Below are 25195 nucleotides of genomic sequence, written 5' to 3'. Positions count from 1 at the left end.
TTAAGCTTGTGCCATTTTGGAAGCATCAAGCTGGAGCCAAAGTTGTTGTGAAGTGTTACAGCCACTCTCCTACCTAAACCTAGGAGATAGATGATGCATGCATATACATTTCTATGTGAACCATAAGTAACATGCATGTTGCTGCAACTTCTATGTTTACAACCCAAAACTGCCTTGAAATTTAGAAGAAAAAAACAAACACACACAGCTCTGTACAAAGATCATATTTTATTGGGGGGGGGGGACAGCAGAGGGAGGGGATCCAGATCTTAAAGTGCAGACAAATCTTAAATAGTAAAAATGTATGCCACAATATGCACCCACAAAGAGATAAGCATCCTACCCACCTCCCCCTATAAAAGAAAAGTAGGTCACTACAGCTTCTGGTCTGTTGGAATGACACAGCAAAGAGGACCACTGCATTTGCTGTAGGGTTCACCTTGGGGCCTCTTCTGAAGGTCTCAAGTTTTAGATTTTGTATTCCATGAATGAAGCAGGCCTGAAACCGGCCAGAGACCTTATACACATGAAGGCAGCTGGGCTCCCCACACTGCAGAAACAAGACCCACCCAAACCACTCTCCCACCCATCCCACCCGTGATCGGAGAGAAAGATTTTTAGAAATGGCAGCATAATGTCTGTTATTTAGTGCATGCACATACTGTCTTCTAGTGGCCGACTCACAGAAAGGGAAAAGTCTTCAGCCACTGTTCTGCTGACCAGAGACAGCACCCTTAAAAAAAATAAAACAGCCCTGCAACAGGGATTTTTTTTTTTTTGCAGAATTTCTCTAGCCACATCAGTCCATTTATTCACTCCCCTTTCTCACTTGCAAGTGCGAGTCTAGCTCTGCTGTGCAGCAAAGGTGGGGGGGGGGAGTGGGCAAATGGATCTGTTACAACACTTGGGCACTTTTAGAGTCTGTCGGGGGGGGGGGAGGTGATATTACTCCTTGCCCTCCTGAAGCTATTGATCTTATCCAACACATTTAAAAAGCTTAAATGGCAGCCTGAGAGAGACTACAGAAGTTGACAGGAGTGCTCCGGCACAGGTCAATATGAAAAGCCCTGAGATTTAAATTGAACCACCACGTGGGCAATGTCTTCTCCCTGTTGGGCCCTTGCCTCTGGGCCTAACTCAACAGTAGCTGCCTTGATCTGGTTTGGCAGAGAGCAGGACAGGGAAGCAGGCTGACAGGGTCAAGGGCTGCAAAGAGCATCTTTCGACAGAATCAATTGCAAGGCACTTCTGTGTGTCATGCCTCGTTTCCTTGTGGTGAGGAACACTCACCTGGTTTCCAACGCAAGAGAGGAGCTGCAGCAAGAAAGGTGAAGAAGTGACTTGCCCAAGGTCTTTGGCTGACTTGAATGAGTGAGGATCTCCGAACCATATCATCATCATCATCTCTCCCCACCAGACCAAAGTATCTACATTCCAATTTTTTAATGGCTCTTTGCTAATTTCATTAACCAAGAGCAAAATCTAACAGCTGGCATGCCAGATCTATTTGAGGTGCTCCTCACAGGCCACTCAAAGAGGAGAATTCTGAGGACACACTTAAAAAACCCAACATCCTTGAAAGGATTTCCCTTACCCACCCTTCCCTCCCCTTTCACCCACATCAGTTTTGCTTGGTAATCCTTCATTTGCGGGAGGGTGGGTGCTCTCCCTGCTGAAGAACCAAGTCCCCCAGCATCTTTCTGCAGTTTCCTTGAGGGATGAGAGGCTCTTGCACTGCTCTAGCCTTTCCCAAATGTGTCCCAATGCTCGAGAGGGGTTCTTCCCGGAGATGGAGGCCCAGTGACCCTTTTATGATTTCTTCATTTCCCATTCCTAGAAAGAGGGAGAAATAGCGGAGCTGATGAGTCCTGGGTTGCAAAGGAGATATGAAGGCTAGAAAGAGACTGCTGAGCCCTGGTTCCAAAGTGGGGTTCTGGAGGTTTGGGCCCAGTTCCAATGAGTCTTGTGGTTTGCCATTAATTGCAGGATTTTACTTTTACAAATAGCTGGAGCAGACCAGGAGAGGGGAAGATCTAGATCAGGACTGCAGCAGTGAGCAAAGGGTTAGGATTCCCCCCACCAAGGCCCCCATCCAGATCAGGCCTCTGTGCTGGGAAATTGTGAAAGGAAGATTCTACGCTTAAGGGCAACAACACCCAACTGCAGTGTACACTCTGTAGTACACACAAACATATGATATATATGCCACAACACCCTTGTCAAAGAATTTAGGATCCACTAGGATCAGCCTGGGGGCGACATCCTCTTCTGGGCAGCCTTCTGGGGGCCGTATGCTGGTGGTGGGCCGGGCCAGAGACTAAAATGGACAGAGCAATGCATGCGAATTTTACCTTTGCACAGCAAATTGCTTTGTTTCTACACACGTTCAAACATGCCTCTTCATCTTCCATCCAGGTAAGCCAGAGGCATGATCAGAGTTTGGAGACACATCCCAGCCAGGGAAAAACACCCAAGATCGATGAGGAGCAAGGCTTTTGAGAGGTGTAGCCTGTGCAGGTGTGGGCTGGGAAGGGTCTCAAGGGCCAGATAAAGAGGGCTGCATTTGGCCCCCAGGCCTGATGTTCCCTACCCCTGTGTGAGTCCTGAAGATTTTGGGAGAGGCAATGAGGAGGGAGTATAATGCTGGTGCCCAGAGCCTGCTGTACCTTGGCCTTCTGCAGCACATTCCCCTTGTGGGCAGGAAGGAGGGAGGGGCTTCGCTTCCTCATTTCCGCTGCGCAGTTAACCGGGACCAGGTGCTCAGGGGGGCTTCCACTTGACTGGGGCGCAGGCTCCTGCAAGGAAACGTAGCAAGAAACCGAGAAGTTGTTCAGAGATTCAAGCAGGGGGAGATACTAGAGAAACCAGGTTGCTATCGCTAAAATGTATTTTGGGCGGCATTAATGGTCTCTGCGAAAGAGAAAACAGGGGTGGAAAGCTTAGTAGGATGGGTTGCCTTCTTTCAGGCCAATCTACCTGTCGATGAAGGCCCTTGTGGAGCTGGCCCCTGTCTTCTGAGGTTTGGTGGAAAGCAAGCAAGGAAGAGGAGGCACTTTTCAGCTGTTGGATTTCTTTTTACACAAGACTTTCTGTAAAACAGGCCTAGCTGTCATGGTGACCCCTCCAGATGTTGTTGGACTGCAAGTCCCATCATCCCTAACCCTGGTCCATGTTGGCTAGAACTGATTTGCAGCCTAGCATCATCACGAAAACACCACACTGGCTACCCCTGCTACGAACGGATTGCCCTTTGCTCTGCTGCTCCACTTGTTTCCCCATTGTTTGTTATCATTCTGGGAGTCATCCTGGGAGGAGTGGCAAATGGATGCCTTAAATAAGTATCCCCTTTCTCTGGGGCTTGAAGCAAGGCTGAGGGTTTGGACTAGATGACCCTCAGGATCCCTTCCAACTCTACAATTCTATGATCACTTGGGCACCCCCATCAAGGTTAGGATCAGCAATTACTGAAGGGTAGGGCAAGCTCCTTTGCATTCAGAGGATCCTTGGTTCGATCCCTGACATCTCCAAGTAAGACAGGGAGACATCCCTTTCTGAAACCCCGGACAGCCCCTGAGTAGACCAGGCTTCCTCAACCTCAGCCCTCCAGATGTTTTGGGACTACAAATCCCATGATCCCTAGCTAGCAGGACCAGTGGTCAGGGATGATGGGAATTGTAGTCTCAAAACATCTGGAGGGCCAAGGTTGAGGAAGCCTGGTGTAGACAATACATAACTAGGCAGACTGGTGGTCTGACTCAGCAGAAGTCAGCTTCCTGTGTTCCAATAATCCTGGCTCCCTGGGCTTTTGTGTGCGCCCATTTTTGTTCTGTGCTTATGTGGAAAACGATCATCGACTGAAGCAGCCCTAACCGTCCAAGGCGGAAAGAGGAAGTAGCTGTCTCCTCCTCACCTTGTTTTCAGCTTTGCTGGTCACAGTCAGCCCCAGAGCCGGCCCTCCTGCCAGCGACTGCTTCAGCCTGTCTTTCACCTCCGTGAGCTTGAGCTCAAGGTCCACGCGCCTGGCCTCGTTGGCTTTGCACTGATCCTCCAGGGCCGCAACACGATGCTCCAGCTCTTTCAGGTCTTTCCCTGTTTAACAGACACATGGGAGCAAGGTCAGCCTGTGGCTCCAGGTTTGGAGAAGGAGACACATGCCAGGGAGCTTAGAGAAAGTGGGAGGGTGGGCAAAGGCGAAGGGAATTTCGCCCCCGCCCAATCCCACCGCCGAGGAGACATGTGGGAAACAGGAACTGGGTCAACGTTCTCGGAAGCTGACGCCTCTTTCTTAACGTGTCCACGAGAGGCAAGGCAGGTCACGTTTTTCACATTATCTGCAACGCATCAAAAGCAGTAAGGACAAAAAGACCTGGATTCTGCCAGCTTCCAGGCAATTAGCCGTGCAATTTCCATTACAAGAATTATTCTTCCAGTAGATGGCGCGCCTGGGCTTTCCTCTGTGGAAGGAGCCTGCAACTGTTTCTGTGGCTAATTTGAAGCTATTGCTAAGCTGCCAGTGCTGAGAGGGGAAAAAAATGGGTTTTGCAAGTACCCAATATTAGGGATATATCCAGCACAGGACACGTCAGGGCTGAGAAGTAAGATGCAAAACTAAACAGCAGGTTTGATGTTGCTATTGAGGCAAATACAGTGGTAGGTACCTCAGGTTACATACACTTCAGGTTGCATATGCTTCAGGTTACAGACTCCGCTAACTCAGAAATAGTACCTTGGGTTAAGAACTTTGCTTCAGGATGAGAACAGAAATTGTGCTGCTGTGGCAGCGCGGCGGCAGCAGGAGGCCCCATTAGCTAAAGTGGTGCTTCAGGTTAAGAACAGTTTCAGGTTAAGAACGGACCTCCGGAACGAATTAAGTACTTAACCCAAGGTACCACTGCATTTTGCAACAAATGCCTCCTACGTTGGCCTTCTTTATCAGCAGCCATCCTCCTTCATCAGGAATAACAGAGACCTCCTTTTGTTCTTAACTGCAAGGAGTCCTAGGGTAAAGGGGCAGGTGCTTTAGCCAAGGCCACTGTGGGCTCAGCGTTCTACTGGCCCAGCACATTTTGCCGTCTGAGGAGGAGGACAAGAGGGTGCCTCCTCACCCGCAAATTCATTGAACAGAAGTTGGCAAAATTTTCAAATATCAACAAAGTGGAAGCGTACAAAAATAAACATTATTTTCCATCTTTGGGTTTCATTCATTTCAAAAAATAAAATTTTATTTTACAGTTTATTGTTGTTTATATTTTGAATTATATATATATGGGGGCACGAAAATATTTTAAGTGCTTAGGGTCTCTAAAGGACTTAATCCGTTTATATCGGTCCTGGAGGTCTTGCTGAATATGATCAGAAGGTTAAAGGTATACAGGTCGGAGCTAAACACTATAAATTGAGAGCATTTGCAGATGACATAGTTTTGACGTTACAGGAGCCAGAATCTAGTACCAAAAGAGTTTTAGAATTAATTCAAGAATTTGGTCAGGTGGCAGGATTTAAACTGAATAAGACCAAAACTAAGGTTTTAGAGAAAAACATGACATTGTTTGAAAAAGAGAAATTTCAGAATGAAACAGGTCTGTCTGTGGTGAGAAAGGTGAAATATCTGGGGATTAACATGACATCTAAAAATGGGAACTTATTTAAAAATAATTACGAGAAATGCTGGTCAGAAGTGAAAAAAGATCTCGAAATATGGTCAAATTTGAAGCTTTCCTTGATGGGTCGAATAGCAGCTATAAAGATGAATGTATTGCCTAAAATGTTGTTTCTGTTTCAAACATTACAAATTGTGGACAAGATGGACTGTTTTAAGAAGTGGCAGAAAGATATCTCTAAATTTGTCTGGCAGGGCAAGAAGCCCAGGATAAAATATAAGATTTTAACTGATGCAAAAGAAAGGGGTGGCTTCGCCCTGCCAGACTTCAGACTGTACTATGAGTCAGCAGCATTCTGCTGGTTGAAAGACTGGCTGCTTCTTGAAAACACGGACATTTTGGATTTAGAAGGTTTTAACAATGTTTTTGGATGGCATGCATATTTGTGGTATGACAAGGTTAAAGCTCACAAAGCATTTAAAAATCATATTGTTAGGAGATCTTTGTTTAATGTTTGGATCAGATATAAGGATTTACTGGAAAACAAAACCCCAAGGTGGTTGTCACCAATGGAAGCGAAAGCTCAGAAAAAGCTCAATATGGAGGCCAGTTGGCCAAAATATTGGGAAATTTTGGAGCAGGAAGGAGATAGACTGAAACTGCAGAGCTTTGAGAAATTAAAAAACAAAGTCCGAGACTGGTTACATTATTTTCAGATAAGGGAGGCATATAATTTGGACAGGAAAATTGGCTTCCAGGTGGAAAAATCTAAATTAGAAACAGAAGTGCTAGAACCTAAAACTAAAATCACGTCAAAAATGTATAACTTGCTGCTGAAATGGAATACACAGGATGAAACGGTTAAGTCAGCCATGATTAAATGGGCACAAGATCTTGGACATAACATCATGTTTGCTGACTGGGAACAGTTATGGACCACAGGTATGAAATTTACGGCATGTAATGCCCTAAGAGAGAATATTATGGAAATGATATATAGGTGGTACATAACCCCAGTCAAGCTCGCAAAAATATATCACCTGCCCGATAATAAATGTTGGAAATGTAAGGATGCTGAAGGTACATTTTTTCACCTTTGGTGGACGTGCCCAAAGATTAAGGCCTTCTGGGAAATGATTTATAATGAAATGAAAAAGATATTTAAGTATACTTTCCTGAAAAAACCAGAGGCTTTTCTCTTGGGTATAGTCGGCCATTTGGTGCCAAAGAAGGACAGAACCTTTTTCATGTATGCTACAACGGCAGCAAGAATACTTATAGCAAAGCACTGGAAGACTCAAGATTTACCCACTCTGGAAGAATGGCAGATGAAGTTGATTGACTGTATGGGACTGGCAGAAATGACCGGCAGAATCCGCGACCAGGGAGAAAAGTCAGCAGAAGAAGATTGGAAGAAATTTAAGGAATATCTACAGAAATATTTTAAAATTAATGAACTTTGAAAAGATGTTGGTTTGAACTTTGGTGGTCTCTAGCTGTTATGATAAAGATAATGGGGATTATAATTGTTTTTGTTATTAAATTAAAAAAAAAAAGTTGAGTGGAAAATAAGGTGATATTTTAAAAGGAATGTTAAGAGATTAGGATTTGCTGAATTAACAAATTGAACTAGAGAACAAGAAGGGGAGGTATGAGGAGGTCAAAGAAACATGTGACTGAAAAACTGTTATTGAAACTGAATTGTTTTTTAATATTTTTCTTTTTCTTTTTCTTTTTGTGTTTATATAAAATTGGAAAACTTAATAAATATTCATTAAAAAATAATAATAAAGGACTTAATCCGGCCCAGTATACTGGACTGTATGTGGGAGGTAAATGCAGCTCAGGAGAGAGGTTTCTGTGCAAAATGGCCAGGGGTGAGGGACGTGGCAGCGGGAGAATTGCTTCTCCAGCAGGGGCATATACCTGAGCTTCCCTTCATAGCCTCTCGGAGCTCCCGCTTTTCCTTCCGCAGGCCCATCAGTTCATTCCGGATAGAAGCTTTCTCTTTCTCCAATTTGTCCTTCTCAGTCAGGAACCTCCTGGCATCTTCCTCAGCACGGTTCTTGCCGTACTTGTAGTTATTGGCATCTGCAAGGGGAGGGGGATGAGTTAAGAGACACGGCCCTCTGTTAGGCACCTGAGGTGAGAGGGTTTTTTGTTTAGCTCTGCCTTGACAGCAGATAATTTTAAATGCAAGCTCAGGGCTGAACAAGCTCAAAGATGCACAACACCAGACTGTGGTCTGAAATGAAACTGAACCAACAGTCAGAACCAAGACACCTGCTTTCCCAACACAGCGTCTGCAGTGCTGCCCAGAGATTGATGATTATTAATATTGCTGGCACAGGAGAAGTGGCTTATGGGAGCACAAGCGCACATCCAATTATGAACGGGAGCTGCTAAGACTTCCAGCAAAGCTTGGCATTCTTGTAAAATTGATTTAAACTATTGATACAGTTACAATTTATAGCCACTGGAGAACTGCCCGTGCAAAACAAAATAATTAAGTGGAACATGGTGTTCTTGTAGCTCAAACTTCAGAGGGAGCTAATAATAATGATGATGATGATGATGATGATGATGATGATGATGATAATAATAATAATATGTTCCCTGCCCATCTGATTCAATTGCCCCAGCCACTCTAGGCGGCTTCCAACAGAATACACAAAAATACAACAGAACACCACACATCAAAAGCTTCCCCAGATGTCTATGGGAGGCCATATAATTATTTATCCCTTTGACATCTGATGATAGGACATTCCACATGGCAGGTGCCACTACCGAGAAGGCCCTCTGCCTGGTTCTTTATAACCTCACTTTTCATACAGGAATCAAAGATGGATTCAGCTCAACGTTCCTGGAGCATCATAGGAGATTCTAAAAAGAAACTTGGGATTCTCTACCAAGGTCAAGGAACCTTTTGCAGCCTGAGGGCCAGGTTCCCTTTTGGATAACCTTCGGGGGGGGGGGGTAGAAGCAAAGTGGGTAGAACAACAAATGTGGATGTTGTCTTTGTACATCAGGTTAATTTTTACACACACACAAACACCTTTCTCTATCCTTCATGCAGGAAAACAAGAATCACTATAAGAATTCAAGGTCATACTCCAGCTGTGCAAAAAACACTCACAAAAGGTGCAATGCAGAGCCAGTGAAGGATGTGGCCTGAGGAGAGGCCTGGTGGGGGGGTGAGAGAGAGAGGGGCCTGGAGTACTGCATTTGGCTTCCTGGGCCAGAGGTTCCCCAACCCTGCTCTGTGCAGAGAACAGTTTTCACAGAAGGAAGGAGACCCATCTCTGCAATCCTAAACACGTGTTTTCAGAAGCAGTAGCTACAAATGGGAAACACTGCCAGTACAGTTGTACCTTGGTTCTCGAACGCCTTGGTACTCATACGTTTTGGCTCCCAAATGCCAGAAGCCCAGAAGCAAGTTTTTTAACTGTTCTTTGGAACCCGAATGTCTGACATGGCTTCTGCATGAGTGCAGGGAACTCCTGCAGCCAATCGGAAGCAGCGTCTTGGTTTTCAAATGGTTTGGGGAGTCGAACTGACTTCCAGAATGGATTATGTTCGAGAACCAAAGTATGACTGTACACCAAATTTTCTATTGAGATTTTCCCTTCTCAATAAGAAATGTGGGCAGGTTAGGACTTAGAAGCTGCCGTTTACTGAGTCAGGCCCTTGGGTCCATCTAACTTTGTATTGTCTAGTGTGACAGCAGCTCTCCATGGTTTCAGACAAGGATTTATTTTCCCTCCGACCCAACTTGGAGAAGCAAAGGGTCCAACTACAGCTGTACTCAAAAGCCAGCAATTCTATTTCCCTTAGGTTTGGCTGTTTTGGGTTGTCAGAATGCCATGCCAAAACAGGGGCCTGGACTCCCAAGAGGTACAAAAAGCTGATGAAATGTTTTATCAGTGTGAAGCAGTTCCCCTCACCCATTTGGCTGGTGGTTCTTGCAAGGCTATTAGCAACCTCTGAGCAGCATTGGGAAAGACCAGCAGGGTGTGTATGTGTGTGTAACACAGTGCTGATCGTACATGTTCAGGGCCATTGCTATCTGGTAAAGCTCCGATCAGTTCCTGTTAACAACAATTTTGACCTGCGAAGGGGAACGGGGTGGAGATCACAGAATCAGTTTTGACGCAGCTCCAGAAGGAGAAGCCTCATTTTGACACAAGGCTTGACTGAGCTTGAGACCTACTGCATTCAAAGCACAGGTCCTACCAACAAACAGAGGCTCTTCCTCTGTCAGCCATGTTATCCCCATTTCAGGCCTGAACCTCAGCTAAGAGAGAAGCTGCAAAGGCAAATAGGTAGTACTATGCATTAAACCCATCCAGACTTTGGCCCGGCCTGCAAATCAGCAATCCTTGTCCCATTAGGAAACAGGTCACAAATAATGAGAAAGCAAAACCTGAGACGGAAGTGGAGCCATTAAGCAGCAACTGAGTGTTGTATAAGCTTACACTACTGGAAATGGCTCTTTAGGGATCGTCAGCTCGGAGTCTTTCCCCTCCCCATTCCAACTGGCTGATAAGAGAGCCACCCCAAGCATCCCACATCAGGATCCAAACCTACTTGACGCATGGCGCTTGACTTTCACTTGTGGATCCACACGGCGCGATTTCTCGCTGCAAGAGGAGCCGTGACGCTTCACCTGGGACCCTGACGGCCGCCCTGACTTTTCCAGCTGCACACAGAAAAGCACAAAGAAGCCATCATTTCAGATGGTGTCAAGGAGACCAATAATGATGGCCAACATCAAGGGAAGGGTATTTCTAGGATTAAGGTGAATATTATTTTTGCTCTTGGATGCTGTGTGTTGTTTAAGTTATTGTGTTATATTTATAGTATTGGAATTTGGGTTTTCTTTGGTATGTTATTATATTATTAACATGTTATTAAAAAATTGTTATTGTTGTATTGCTATGCTATTAAATTGTAGCTATCCTATGTTTTTGCTATGTTATGAGGAAATAGTTTTTGTAGTGTTTGTTTGAAATGCATCCCTATTTCTTTGTTTTTAAGCCACTTTGAGGATTTTTTTGTGTGGAAAAGTAGCATACAAATAAAATTGAATAATGAATGAATGAATGATGGGTGTGAGCAAGAAGTCCAGTTTCTTCCCATGCAGCATAGCTGCTTGAGAAGCAAGCTAATCCAAGTGCCTCTGCTTGGGCAAAACTGTTTGTCAGTCGCCAAGCACTTGGAAGCACATGCAGGCAGGGAGAAGAGTGCTGTTAGGGAAAGGAAGCAGGGGAGAGAAGAGGGTTATGGCATTTCTGCTTTTCTTTTTTCAAATACCTCCACCTTCTCATAGGGGACTTCATCGTATAATACACGGGAAGCATCTGTTTGGTTCTCAAGGGAGGAGCTGGCCCACCTGAAGAGGCAGAGAAACAGATAAAACATGCTCTACATCTCTAGTTCTGATTGCAAAATCTGACACTCTTAACCAGCAAGAACGATTGAGCTCTTCCTGCCACCCTCTGCACTCACAAAATGAATCCAAACATAGGCTCTCCTACGTTGAGTTGGTAGATGCTATTGCATCATAAACTTCTGCCCAGCCCTGTATTTTGGGCAACACAGGAGTGGAGATACCTCACACATATCATATTGGGTGTACACCTGAAAAAAGTTGTTGGAAATGTGGAACACATATACTAAACCAAATCAAGTCAAAAGGTTAAGTATGCATCTAAGAAGTTAAGCGTGACTGCAGTTATCCAGGAAACAAGATTGCCTGAGATGCTTGCCAAATATACACTCCCTGATAAATCTGGATATGCCGTTGCATGGTGTGTGAAATGTCCCTTGGTGCTATGGAGATAACAGCATAGAAATCAAGAATGTTTGCTCCATATCAATCTTTTAAACTCGCAGCTTGGATATTTAAAATTCTCTGCTCCATACATAAGAGTGTTTCAATATGGGCTCATCTTTTCTTGATACACAAAAGGGCCATTTAAGCCTGAGGCGCAGAGTGTGAGGTTTTCTATGCTTCCTATCTTGGAAAGTGGAACTAGCACTTGCACCACATTCACACCCATGATATAAACCAGGAAACACAAACGCAGGCTTGCTTGTTTCAGCCTCACATTCACAGTAGCCTAAATGGCTTACTATATTCTGGCCTTTCAGGTATGATTTTAGCAGGTTGTCATCTTGATTTGGATCATGGTTTAGAGCAGGGGTCGGCAAAGTTTTCTGTGGCTTGGTGGGGGTCCCTGAGTGGGCAGCGGGGGTTCATGGGCCAGTTAAACGACCCCCATGGGCTGCTTGTGGCCCATAGGCCTTAGGTTGCTGACCCCTGGTTTAGAGACACCAAAAAATCTGTTTTGGCAGATTTGTTGCTGGCGTAGGTGGTTTTAACAGAACGTTTTATCCTCAGAGGCTCTGTTGGGGGCAGGGAGAACATGAGGCAGGCACTCTCGCCTGCAGACAGGGACAAGTGGTTTCCATACCCGGCTGCGTCACGGAGCGCTAGCGGAAGAAACACTTACATGTAAGAGTGTCTCACAGCATTGATGATGTTGGCGATTTTCTCCACATCTACGTAGTCATAATGCAAGGCTTCTGGGGCTGTCTGGGAGCCAGTTTCAACCAGCAGGAGCCCAAGCCAGCGCCCCAGGTCTTCATAGCTGCTCGCCTGAGGAGTAAGACAATAGTTTAAAGTGAAAGGAAGCACACATTGCTCTGGGCAACAGCCAAGGCCACACTCTTCCCACAAGGAAACATGGTCAAGGACATGTCTTTCCAGAGCGCATTGTTCCTTTACACCAGGTGCCCCATTTCCCAAATTTACAGCTGTGCCGTTCACCATAGGGATATTTGCAAGGCATCCTGTGTGTGCAAGGCTCACACTGCTATGTAAGCGAAAGGTCTCTAAAGAAGCTGAGACGGACATGAATTCTGAATATATTGTGTGTATTATTGGAACTCTGATGTTGGGAAAGATTGAGGGCACAAGGAGAAGGGGAAGACAGATGATGAGATGGTTGGACAGTGTTATAGAAGCAACCAACATGAATCTGACAAAACTCTGGGAGGCAGTGGAAGACAGGAGTGCCTGGCGTGCTCTGGTCCATGGGGTCACAAAGAGTCGGACATGACTAATCGACAGCAACAAATTATTGGGAAGGGCCACAGCTCAGCCACAGAGCATTTGCTCTTCATGCAAGAGGCCCTTGGTCTAACGCCCTGCATCTCTGGGAGGGATTAGAAGCATCCTGCTGAGCCACTTCCAGTCAGTGTGGACATTACTGAGCTAGAAAGACCAGTGGTCTGACTCTGAATAAGGAAGCTTCCTATTATTATCCATATTCAACCAGAATATCTGGCTGTTCAGGGCTGTCCTACATGACCATGAAAACGGGTTGTGATTTGGGTTGACAGGGCACAGGCAGAGTTGAGGTGTGTGAAGGGGGGGGGAGTACATTGCAATCCTAGGCATGTCTATTCAGAAACAAGTCCCCTTGCATTGAGTGGGACTTAGTCCCAAGTCAATATGCCTTCAACACAGGCTGATGTTTTTATCACAGCACCACAAGGGGAAGCCTTTGCAAAAGCATGGCAGAACCTCGGCCCACATTTGAAATGAATAAATCAAGATGGGCATGTGGCCAAAGAATACTATTGCTTCACCGCGTGCTCTCAGTCTCTCTCTTGGTCTGCTTAGAGATCATGTTTTATGTATATGTTTTCAGTATGATCTTTATATGCATTCAGATGTCCAAATATCTGGTTGGATCCCATAAGGTCCAAGTGAAGTTATAGCACATTAAGTGAAACTGAGGCGCATTTAAGCTTTCATCATACTTTATGAAACAAGCAGCATGAAGTAGGTTAATTCAGTTAATACGATAAATAAGAGAAATTATTTTCTGCTGCTATGAGATAACAGTTGTGCCTTGGAAGTCAAATGGAATCCGTTCTGGAAGCCCGTTCGACTTCCAAAACGTTCAGAAACTAAAGTGCGGCTTCTGATTGGCTGCAGGAAACTCCTGCAGCCAATCGGAAGCCGCGGAAGCCCCATCGGATGTTTGGCTTCCAAAAGAACATTCGAAAACCAGAACACTCACTTCTGGGTTTCGATCATTCAAGAGCCAATTTGTTTGGGAGCCAAGGTGTTTGAGATCCAAGGTATGACTGTAGACAATCCATACTGCTTTAACAAATGCCTTTGCCGCAGGCTGAATTTCATGTATCTTTGTACCACACATGAAGGGCTCTAAAGGGTTCTTCCAGCATTTAAGGCATTGCTCTTATATGCGATGTTTTGCAGGATGCCCAGGTGCCCAGCCTTGTCTGCCTATGCCCTGGTCGTCTGCCAAATCAAGGCTCTGCCAAAGGGACTGCAGCTTCCTCAGCAGAGCCATCCAGAGTGAATCCTCCCTCACCTCCAAGGCAGAGACCTCTTGGCCGTTGCGAAGGATGCGGAACGCAAAGGGGTGCTTGGGGCCCAGTCCTGGTGCCACCTCACAGCCCCGGAGGACGACGGCATTCACGTGGGTCCTTAAGTCCGTCCGGTCCTTGTGGAAATAGAGGGTGTTGCCTTTCAAACGACACCAGCGCTCCTTCCAGCACTGGTTAACCAGAACATTCAAGTAGCCTGCCAGGAGATGCACAAAGACATTTGATCAGCAATACAGTGACTATTATGGGATAAATAAAAGCCTAAATCTTGTGTCCTAGGAAACAAGGAAATGCTGAGCTTAGGCATGACAGATTTCAAATCAGAAGATCAGTTCCAAGAGCCAAGCATTACTTTAGCTCAATGAGATGTTTGCCTGAATGAGTATCAGCCAAGTCACTTGGGTGGAATCTAGACACATATAAAAACTGAAAATGCTCCCCCCCCCCCCCGCAAAAAAAGCATTTTAAAAAACACATTGAATTTTCCATATAGCACACCACCTCCATCTAGTGTTGCATTGTATATACTGTACTTAAAACACACTTAAAATGTTTTATTTGCAGCTCTATAGCTGAGTCCTTGGACTGTGGTTTTTTTTTTTTGCATAAAATAGATTATGAATGTCAGTGCTCTTGTCTTTGCCATAAAGTAGCTGATTCACTCCTATAAGTAAGAAAAGACAACTGCACAATCGAACAATTAAGATTTAACTATTGGATATGGGGGTGGGCAACATATTTGGAGTGGCGGACTTTGCGCTCTCTAACTTCAGAGGCACCCTATACAATGCTAAAAGTCGGCATCCCCCCACACCTCTCACGCTCCATTCTGCAGCATTGTTGTTGCATCCCCTGCAGTGCGGTATTGTATGACATAACACAGTGCAATCAGAAACTGGGACAAGGGAGCCCAACTGGACCCCTCTTAAGGCACCAGTTAATGAATGGTTTGCTTTTCAACTGCCTTTCTGCTCCAGTACAAACCACAGCACGGGATGTCTTCCTCTGTAGAAGATGTCTGGGTGTCCTCAGGGGATGGCTTCTTCTTGGAGAAGCTGATTATTCTGGTGATTTTCCTCCCGGCTGCTCGACTTACAGAGCCTTTCAAGTCCGCCAAGCCACTTTTTTTGCCTTTCCCTACAGAGAGAAGAAGCAGAGCTTAAAACAAGACATGGTATATCTGACCAAAACAAAGAAACTGTGAGGTAACTAAAGGTCTGGTCTTCCCCCACCTCATACCTCCAGAACACTCTCTCTCTCTCTCTCTCTTATCATAACAGATTGTAAAATGTCATGAAGAGGATAAGGGAGGTCAGGTGAAGGGTAAATATGAAAAACACTAACTGGTCTGAAATACAGCTAGAACCTACAGGCTAGAATATTCCCTTACAGGTATTAAGAGCTGACTGAACATACCGGTAGCAGCAACACAGAGCAAATTCAGAAAGAGAGTGCTTTAACCTTCATGATACAATTTTTGCAGAACTAGCATGTGCAACATGACTCACTAGTCCCAAAGAAAAGTGCAGGGCGACCAACCTAGCAATTCTGGCACAATGGTAACTCTACTCCCAATGGGAACAGTAAAAGGGGTCATTGTTACACAAGATGGAACCTGGGTTTTGTTTCTTTAAGCCCAGGATCTATTTATTACATTTATCTCCCACCCGTTTTCCAAGGAGCTGAGGGCAGCCTTTAAGGTCTTTCCCACTTCACAACAACCCTATGAGATAAGTATCTGCATCTCAGCCCAACCTATGTGCATTGGGTCAAGCAGGGATTTAAACCCAGGTCTCTCAGGAGCTCTAGTCCAAGTGCTGCGTTTCTTGCTGCCTCAACCAGAAGCAACACCTGGCTCTTAGGGAAAGGGGAAAGTAACCAGGGACTCACCTTGCTCATGGGCCTCTCTCCGAGCCATGGAAGAGCCATTCTCTGCAGTTGCCACACTGTCCGAGTCAGATGTCTGTTTGTCCTGAGATGACCTCTGGGCAAAGGAGATTTTTGTTGTGAGCATAGGAGGGGAGAAAGGGTTTTGGTTTTTTTTAATGATATTTATTGGAAAAAAAGGTTTTTTAAAAAAAAAATAAAAAAATTTCACACACACAAAGAAAAAAACAAGACAGAAAAATAAAAAATAAAAAATAAAACCATCATTGCTCAGATTCCCCACTTTCAATACCTTCTTTCTTTGACCTCCTCCTCCTCCCTTTTCTTCTTTCCTGATTAATAATAATCGCAGCAAATCCTTTCCTTAATTCATAATATTCTGTCATTACATTACCTTAATTCTGTTTTCATCTTATCATATAGAAACCTTAAAGTTTAAAGCTTAAATCTTATTTTTACCAACTTCTCCTAACCATAACATTCTTACCTAATTCTTTAGACATTTTTACAAGAGCCAAGTAATTTCATTTCAACATTTTTCTAACATTCATTTATTTTATAGAACAATCTTAATTATATATATAAAAAAGGGAAAAACAATCCAATCTTCATCCAGCGTCCCTTCCTCCTGGTCCCGGGCTTTGTCAGTCCTTTTTAACCTATTAATCTAGCACATTAACCTGGTAACCTTATATCCGAGGCCCTCAAGTCTCTTCCATGTCCCTTCTGCAGCTCTTCTTCATATTTTCCTTTCATTCTCAGGAACTCCAGCTTAGTAATGTTTTGGACCCTTTTCAACAAATCAGCCCCTTTTCCATAGACCAGACTGGACTCCATATGGTATTTAAAAACAAGTTCCAGATTCCCTCCAAAATTGAGAGCCCCCACAGCTCCAGACATCAGACGGCCCATTGCCAGACTCGAAAAGTCCAAATCTCCCTGTAAAGGGGGGGTCTATCCAGCCCCCCATTTCCAAACCTAACCAAACTTTATCTTTCCAAGTCTGGTTTTTTCCAAGTTCATTTGTCAACTCCAAAAATTTATGTTCCTGCTGGGCCGCTGCTCCCTCCGTCTCTGGCGCCCAAGATTCAGCAACATCCTCTTCTTTCAGTTGTTCTGTCATGGCACACTCCTGTTTTAGTTCCTGGGTGGGTTCCATATAATTTCCCACTACCTGTTCAAGGGTTCTGGCCGCGTTAGTCATTAAATCCGTCTTCTGGCTTAACTGATCCAATAGGGCATTTATTTTACAGAAAGCACCCAACAGTGCTTCTGAAGACATTGTCCTGCAAGGTCACAAATCCTTTCCCATGGTTGTAATCTGAGACAGCTGCAAGCTCCCAGGAATTAGTTACAATTTCACAATCCCCCTCTAGGGGGAAGGCTTCTAGTTGTTCTTTCTTTTGATAACAATAGCAACAAAGTTTCTTTTTTGAGATATTTTGTCCATATTTGTTCTTTTAAAATGCGAAAGGAAACAATGGAATCACTATGTTTCTCTTCTCTTAACTATCTGTCAGAGACATTTGTTTCTGGTCAATGAGCTTCAAACGTCAGTTCTGACACCCCACTCCAGGATCAGGATGGTGGAAAATTACTTTGCTTTAAACTCACTTCTGCAGGTTTAAACAGCCCAAAAAAGATCTCCCTTCTTCTCCTGCTACCGAAGGGGGGTTCAGCAATTTTAAATGATGAAAGCCAATCCTTTAAAAGTGATTTTCAAAGCTCTAGTTTACGTTGTCTTTGCTTTGTTCTGGCTACAAGGAAACGGAAGGCTGACTTCCTGTTTAGACCTTCCCGTTTCAGTACCAAATTAGGGTAAATTTTAAGTCCAAATTCCTTTCTATTTCGCCAGTTCTTAATTCAAGTCCAATTATTCAGTGTTTCAGTACTCATGGGTGGTTATTTTAGATGCCAAATTGTCCCAGGAAAAAGGCAGCACTCTCCGGTAACGGCTATACGGCTTCGCTCCGCAGAAAAAGCAATTGACTCACAGCACCGCGCCACTTCCCCCTCGTCGCTTCGGAGCCCGTTAGTGGGTTCCTTTGCGGGTTGGGGGGGCGCTAAGGGTGCCCACCGAGTCCCACGGTCACAGGCTTCATCCGCCTGTGATTTCCAGAAGGGTCCCCGCTTCGCCGTAGCGGAAAAGACCCGTTTCATGCGGAGCTGGTCCCTCCAATTCAGAGGGAGTCCGCCATTAACAATGGCGCCACCCCGGAAGTCGGAGGGGAGAAAGGGTTAAACTCACAATCCCTTGGCTGCTCAGGCCCCCTATAACAGCTAAAAGAAAAACTGTGCACACTGATTGTATCCATTCATGAACATCACCGCTACTTCAGCTCTGAGTGAGAAGCTACCTTGTCATGGTCCACCTTGCAGGTAAGCAGAGGAGATGTAAGAACTTCTGTTCCACTCAGTCCTCCTCCACTGGGACTGCTCACTTCCTTTATCACCTGCAGGAGGAGAGGGTTGAGTGTCAAAACAATGGAAACACTGGTAGCCCATCAGCTGCAATTGAAAGCTCACTTTGCTGCAAAGCATCCAGTGATGGCTTCTCAGCAACAAATGTGCCACCTAGTCTCAGTTACCTGACAGAAGGGAAACAGTAGATTTCAGTATGGAAAACTAGCAGACAAAGGGCCGGACTGGACTCCAGCAAGCAATTCTATCGGGCCCTTGGTGAGACGACCAAATTTTTAATCAAGGGTACGGGAAAATGTTTGCCCATCGTGTGTCTTGTAAGCAGTGCTATTTTTCTAGAAAAAGACGTGTCAAAACTGAGTTCCGGTGAGTTCTGGCTGGGGGAAAAAATCCTTTTTATAAGGAAATGGATAGAAAATATGTCCAATCTGGGAGAGAGAGCGTTATATGCCAACCTTAACTATTCATCTCTCTCTGGGATTTTTTAATGCAATAAAGTGGCCTCTGAGAATACTGAAGCAGGGTATTATCCCTGACCTAAATAAAGCCAGTTTTTGTATTTTGTCCTAATTTAACTCAAGGCTCATTAGCTTCCAAGACAGTTCACTGGCTGGTTGTCAATGACTTTTGCTCTTCCTATCTCTGGTTTCTGTAACATTTCAGCCATGGATGTTGACACAAGATTTCCCAAGGAAACCCAAGTGAGGACTGGGGATAAAGGAAGGCAGACTCTCTTTTATTTCTTCCAACAGACCCACTTCCCACCTTGTCACCTTCAGCAATAGGTTGTCTTCAGGCTTCAGAACAGGTCTGGGTGAATTAAATTCATCTGCTCAGGTATTCTCATTTCAGAGACTGCAATTTCTCAGCTGCAAGTGGGGTTTAGCCAGCACACCAGAGTGCCTATTGGATCAGTGCCAACAGAGTATTGACATTTCTGAGGAAGGGAGGACCTGAAGAGTCGCATCCCAGGCCAGCGGGGTGGAAGTGCTTTGAGTCAGTGAGTGATATGGAGCAAGGGCAAAGACAGAGAAGTTCTAAAAACAACCAGTACAGGGAGGAATAGACGGTTTTAATAAATGCTGAGGTTCCTGACAGTACTCATGCCAAAGTACACTTGCTCTGCCAAGACTTAAAAGAAATTGAACCACAAAATGCACAAGACCTTTTCAATCCCTGGACTCAGAATGCCATTATAATAAACTACCTAGCCTACGTGTTGCATTGTGCTTCTTTCAGTTTAACCTCCCAACATCCAAGCATCAATCCCAAAAAGAGAGCCTGGAAAGGTGCGGGCAGCAGGGACGTGTGTCAAATTGAAAGCGTTGCCATTTATTCCACAAAGCTGAGCTGGAGGGGTTATATCTATGTGTCTTTCATGGAGATCACCTGCTGGTATCCATGGTAGAGAGCCATTAGAATGAACAAGCATGGGGCTATCACGATGTTGTTTTAAACCACTAGCATCTGTTAGCTAGAAATTGCCACCCCACTGCATCCAGATGTCAATGGACTCCAGCTCCCATCATCTCCAACCAGCCAGGGATGATGGGAGTTGTAGTCAACTGGAAGGCCACAGGTTTGGGGGCGGGCAAGGGGAGGGAAGAGAAAGCGCAACTGAGAAAGCCAAGTATCAGTGATGCAGCATACACATGTGCACGCACACACAAGCCCTCTCCCACTCTATGTTTTGGATAGGCAGGAATAGTAGCTTCTCTGAGACACTACCATCAAGAACAGGCATAGGCAATCTCAGCCCTCCAGATGTTTTGAGACTACAATTCCCATCATCCCTGACCACTGGTCCTGTTAGCTAGGGATCATGGGAGTTGTACTCCCCAAAATATCTGGAGGGCTGAGGTTGGCTATGCCTGATCAAGAAGCACTGAAACTGCCACCTTTTTCAGACCCTGCCGTCAGGCAGAATTGGTGATGTCATCTCGCAGAGCTTCCTACTGAATCTGCAGTGCTTCAGAACAAAGGCAGGAAAGAGTGGGGGTGGGCGGGCATGTGTGAATCAAAACAGCCCCTTTCCTGCAGCCCTGCAATTCCAGACTATAGGAAGGGGGTGTCAGGGTCTGCCCTGCTGGCTGGCTATTTCTCTCCTGCAGCCATGCAGGGGTGATAAGAAGCTGAGTAGGAAAGCCCCCTCCTCCCCACTGGAGAGATAACAAGTGCTTTTCCCACAGGGCCTGATACACTTGACCAGATCTACAGTGGTCAGGGCAGGAGGGCTGTTCACATGGACGGCCATTAGTTGGCATTTGTGTTTTGATGGAGCACAGAAAGAGGGGGGTGTTTCTTTTTTAATTGGGTGTGTGTGGAATTGAGCTCTCCTGCTGTTGAGGGAAGTACCTTCAGCCACTCCTCGGCCTGCTCTTTGCTCTGCACGGCCAGCACCAGGGCCTCAGCGCCCGGCAGGGAGAAGCGCAGCTCGTGCTTCTTGCGACGCCCGTCCTTCGGCACGTAGACAACGTTGCAAACGCTCAGTGGCACCTCGAGGTGTGGCTGCCGATGCTTGGAGCTTTTGTAACACTAATGTTAAAGAAAAGAAAAAGCACAATGTTCATCACTCTTTCCAAGTTGGGTCTTTTTCTTGTACTTATCATGGCTGCTCTCGGCACAGATAAGAAGCAGTGGGAAGGCCCCGTGTCATTGTGGGGAGGAGGAGGTGCACAAAAGGAAAGAAGAGAAATGCTTGGAAACCCCCATTGCTTAACAAATACTGTGCCTTAGAATCGTAGATTTTTTATGACCAGAACAAAAAACAGAAGTGCTGAAATCTTACCAGTCTCAAAGAAACAGTCCCCTCACCCCACTTAATTTTGGGTCATAACATACAGATATATGTCCTGTTGCCCTAATGAGTTAAAGGGGGAGGGGAATCAGGAAAACCTTTTTCCAAAGGTTTGATAGGAATCAGAGTAGCGGGGGGGGGGGGGGTGCTTAACGCTTCCCCCACGCCACATAATCATTTGAAAATGTCAGGTGCTTTTCAAATTCCCAATAAAACTTTCAGAGAATGAACACCAATTGGAGCATCATGCCTGGGTTTTTCAACACCACCTTAAAGAAGGGCCACACTGGGCTTGGCATATAAATCTGCAACAAATCTATGAATACTGTTAGTTATGGACCAAGGACAAAGGATGTGTAAAAAACCAAAAACTGTGACATACACAGTGCACCATATCATTGACTTGGCCAGCAAAGGGAACTATGCAGCTATGTAGATCTGCTGACTAGTCCTTCCTTTTTCATCAAAGTTGCCAACTCTACCAGTCAGTGCCAGAGCCCAAGGAGAGTGGGACTTCCCAGCCATGCTCATGCATGCAAAGTGAACTGATTTGCCAGGCATCTTTGGCTCATTAGCAGGACTCTCCAACTTTTCTCCCCCAAACCTTTACTGCTTTCCTGCATGTGGCCAGGTGCTCCACAAGCCACCAACTCACCAGGAGTTTGTTGTCCTTGATGACCGTCAGCTGCTTGGCCCATTGCCCAAAGCGCTTCTTCCGCAACAAGAAAGCACATATCCTGCAGTCCTTCACCAGGTTCATGGAAGCTTCCTCTGATGGCCATTGGTGTGTCAGTCTCTGACCTTTCCCATCCTCTTCCTCCTCATCGTAGGACTCATAGGAGCTGCTCATGGCATCAGAGTCATTGTCTACAAGGAAGCAGAGAGCCCTTAATCACCGACACCATCAGCCTCCTATATGTGGATGCCATCGCTCCTTCAGCTGGAAGCTTTGCAAGAGGAGGCACTTTCTGGAACACATAGGGTTCTGCATTTCCTTTGGCTTCTTTCCAAGCCTGCCTATGACACTGACAGGCTGTTCCAACTCCCAAGCTAGCATTTATGGATCTCAATAGGGCAACTATATCACTGCTGAGTTCTTACAAGGCATATTAAATTGCAGAGATGCAGTTTGTTGTCCTACGTTCTACCTCCACTGGAGCCAGTTTCTCATGAACTACATAGGCACAAGCTTGCTATCATGCCTCAAATACTCTGAAGTCTATTTCTTCTCCTTACAAACTATGTTCTGAATTTACTAAAGATTGGGCTTTCCACTGCATTTTCCAAGTTACTTTGTTTTTGGTGGTGGTGGAGAAGGTACTTATAAATGCATTGTGTTTCAGGTCACAGTAAATATACCAGTTCATATTATTTCTGTAATCTAAAGCTCAATGCAGTGATAGCCGTTCTTTACATTTCCTGCAAATTAAGATAAACCCTGACTGAGGCAATTTTAGTGGGCTGTGGGAAAGGCTTTCACTATTATGCAGACTCTAGAAAATCCCAAAGCTTTCTGTGAGGTGGAGCTTCATTGGGAGTAGCAGCTTTTTAAAAACTGGGCATGCTTTTTCATAACGAGTAAGTGCTGCAAATATCCGATCCATTGGTCCAGCGTGGTCCCTGAGGCACCCTAACCCCAGCGGTAATATTTAAAGAGCAAGTTTCTACACTGCAAGGTTGCAGGCAACAGTTCCTAAACAGGAATAGAGTGTGCCTACCACTTATGCACGGACTTGGTTTCAGGATCCACGTGCAACAGCAAAATTGCACAAAATCAGGAATACCCATCCCAGAATTATCCCCTGCAAGGCAGAGAGGGCTGCTCATCAGGATGTGGGAAGGTTGCAGGGGGTCCCTTAAATCTTCCCAGGGTCCTCCTGCAACCTTCCCAGCCCCCATGCTTACTGAGCTTTGGGAAGGCAGTGAGAGAGCTCCAGCAGCATTCCAGAGCCCTTGCACCTCCTTCCCAAAGCCAAAGACCCTGCTTACCTGGCTTTGGGAAGGTGGTGTGAGGGGCTCTCCCAAAGCTCAGTAAGTGAGGAAAATCTGCTGGGTGCATTGGGGGGGAATTAATAAATGGAGAGTGGAGAATGGTGGGTTTTCCTAGCTCTCAATTTATTTATCTCCCCCCTCCCCATCTGTGTAACGTTGCGATCATGTAAGTAAAGCAAGCGCAAGTTGTGGGCTTACCGTATTGAAAGTTGTATGCACCAAACCTATGCATATAACCTGCAACACTGCCTCTAGCAGTCCACATTAATGGACAATTTGCTCAGCCTTGCCATAGGTCAGTGTGTGTGTGTGTGTGTGTGTGTGTGATCTTTTTCATCCAGAGGGCCACATTCTCTCACGGGCAACCTTTTGGGGACCACACACCAGTGATGGACAGGGCCAGAGGCACTGTCCAATGTGGAGCCACACTGAAGTCAGAGGTTCCTACACCTTTGACTTCCTGCACTCTTCCCCATTCACAGAGCCAAGGGCTTAGGCCAAGTGTCCCATTCCACCTGTGGCCACACAACACATGTCTTTGCAGCACTACTTACAAGAGTTTTTCTGTTCTCCATTTATTCTGGTGAGGGGGTAGTTGCTATCTGCATCTTCGTAATACCCATCCTCTATGGAGTTGGGGGGACTGGAGCTATCTGTAGAAGAAGCAGATGACATGTTAGACCACTGCATGAACACACACACAGCTCACCCACACTTCTGTTTGTCCGGTGCTTTATTCTGTTTGCCCTGTGATTTCTAGGCACAGGTCCAAGAGAGTTTTATTTTATCCCACCACTTTCCCTGGGAAAACCCGCTGTTGACTGCTGAATCAGAAAACCTGATGGATGTTTGTTCCGACTCAGTGTTAAACAGCAGGTTTTCCTGGGGGAAGTGGTGAGATAAAAGAAATACTTCTTGGACCTGTGCCTCAAAATCATGGGACAAATGCAAGTGTGGATGAGCCCCAGAGGTATCCACTGTGTCTGTTCCCCCTGTGGCACAAAGGCTGTGAGGAAGGTTTTATTGGAAGGCAGTGCTGAAATAAGCTGATCAACTTTGAGAAGGTTACACAGGACAGCCTTTACCACTAATGAAGATAGAAAAAAAGCAGGCAATGGGATTAGGGGGCAACAGGACTCTGAGGGGAAAAACTGGAAGCCGTCTCCGTGGCTCTCCTCCGCCATTTCCCAAATGACCACCAGACACCGGAACCCCACCCAGAGAAGAAGGGGCATCATGTACGGGGTGCTGAATGATACATTTAATGGCTTCTGCTTGGAAAAAGTGCTCTGCTGCCTGACACGCGCTCCAACACGTATCCCTCATCCACACACAGGGCGAATGAGAATGAGTTCTAGTCCCTTAAGTCTGGTTTTTCCTTACATCCCACTGGGGCACAAAACACTCCCAAAGAAAGAACTTCCCTCCCCTCCCCGCCGGAACATTGCCTTCTTGTTTTCTTCTGGACTTTGCCAGGGGCGATTTTTCTCTCAGAGTCCTGCATGGCAGGCCTCACCCATTCCTGACATTGCTCGTGGCTTTGATGCCATGAGGCACACAAGAAATCTCCTAATTTTCTGTCCACGCCTTGGGAGCATAACTCAGGGCCCAGTGCAGTGGCGGGTCTACATTTTGTGGACCCTGAAGCTTGAACTGTTATGGGGGCTCATTTGCAACCAGCAACAAGGTCTGGGTAACCACTGCTATCTTCTTTAAGGGGTTGTTCCACCACAGATCCCCACACTTTTACAACATATGTGGGATTGCTGAAATATATGCAGCAAAAAGTTAATTCATTTGAGTCATGCAGCTCAAAAATTGGGTCTACTAGACCCAAAGCTTTTCAGTAAGGTGGACTAAAGTCGCTTCTGGGGGCCCTCCAGGATGAGAAATCCTGAAGCTTCATTAGTTTCATAGTCGATCTGCCCCAGGCTCAGTCTTCTATCAGAGGCAAGGGAAACAAGAGCAGGTGCTAAGTTGATTTCTCTGCTTTTCTCTAACCTAACAGGCGGAGAGAGAGATTGCTCAGGCCTTTCACATTCCTGCCACTCAGGGTTTAGTGACACAT

The 25195-nt window shown here is 45.6% G+C and overlaps 1 protein-coding gene across 1 annotated transcript in view; it reads right to left on the bottom strand.

Moving 5' to 3' along the window:
• Window positions 1-209: 209 nt before the first annotated feature.
• AFAP1L1 (actin filament associated protein 1 like 1) overlaps window positions 210-25195 on the bottom strand; it is a 75286-nt gene continuing 50300 nt past the window's right edge. Inside the window, exons 6-19 of the mRNA XM_083593943.1 lie at window positions 23682-23780; window positions 21791-22002; window positions 20694-20873; window positions 18275-18370; window positions 15921-16014; window positions 15015-15167; window positions 14015-14226; window positions 12119-12264; window positions 10917-10995; window positions 10191-10302; window positions 7527-7691; window positions 3911-4089; window positions 2667-2795; window positions 210-1833 (exon numbers count right to left, since the gene is read on the bottom strand). Of these exons, the coding sequence (XP_083450069.1) occupies window positions 1810-1833; window positions 2667-2795; window positions 3911-4089; window positions 7527-7691; window positions 10191-10302; window positions 10917-10995; window positions 12119-12264; window positions 14015-14226; window positions 15015-15167; window positions 15921-16014; window positions 18275-18370; window positions 20694-20873; window positions 21791-22002; window positions 23682-23780 (1880 nt within the window). The 3' untranslated portion in view covers window positions 210-1809. The remainder of the gene's footprint in view (window positions 1834-2666; window positions 2796-3910; window positions 4090-7526; window positions 7692-10190; window positions 10303-10916; window positions 10996-12118; window positions 12265-14014; window positions 14227-15014; window positions 15168-15920; window positions 16015-18274; window positions 18371-20693; window positions 20874-21790; window positions 22003-23681; window positions 23781-25195) is intronic.

Source organism: Podarcis filfolensis, assembly GCF_964270895.1.
Source record: "Podarcis filfolensis genome assembly, chromosome: 2".
NCBI lineage: Eukaryota > Metazoa > Chordata > Lepidosauria > Squamata > Lacertidae > Podarcis > Podarcis filfolensis.
This window is presented reverse-complemented; position numbering and strand designations above follow the sequence as displayed.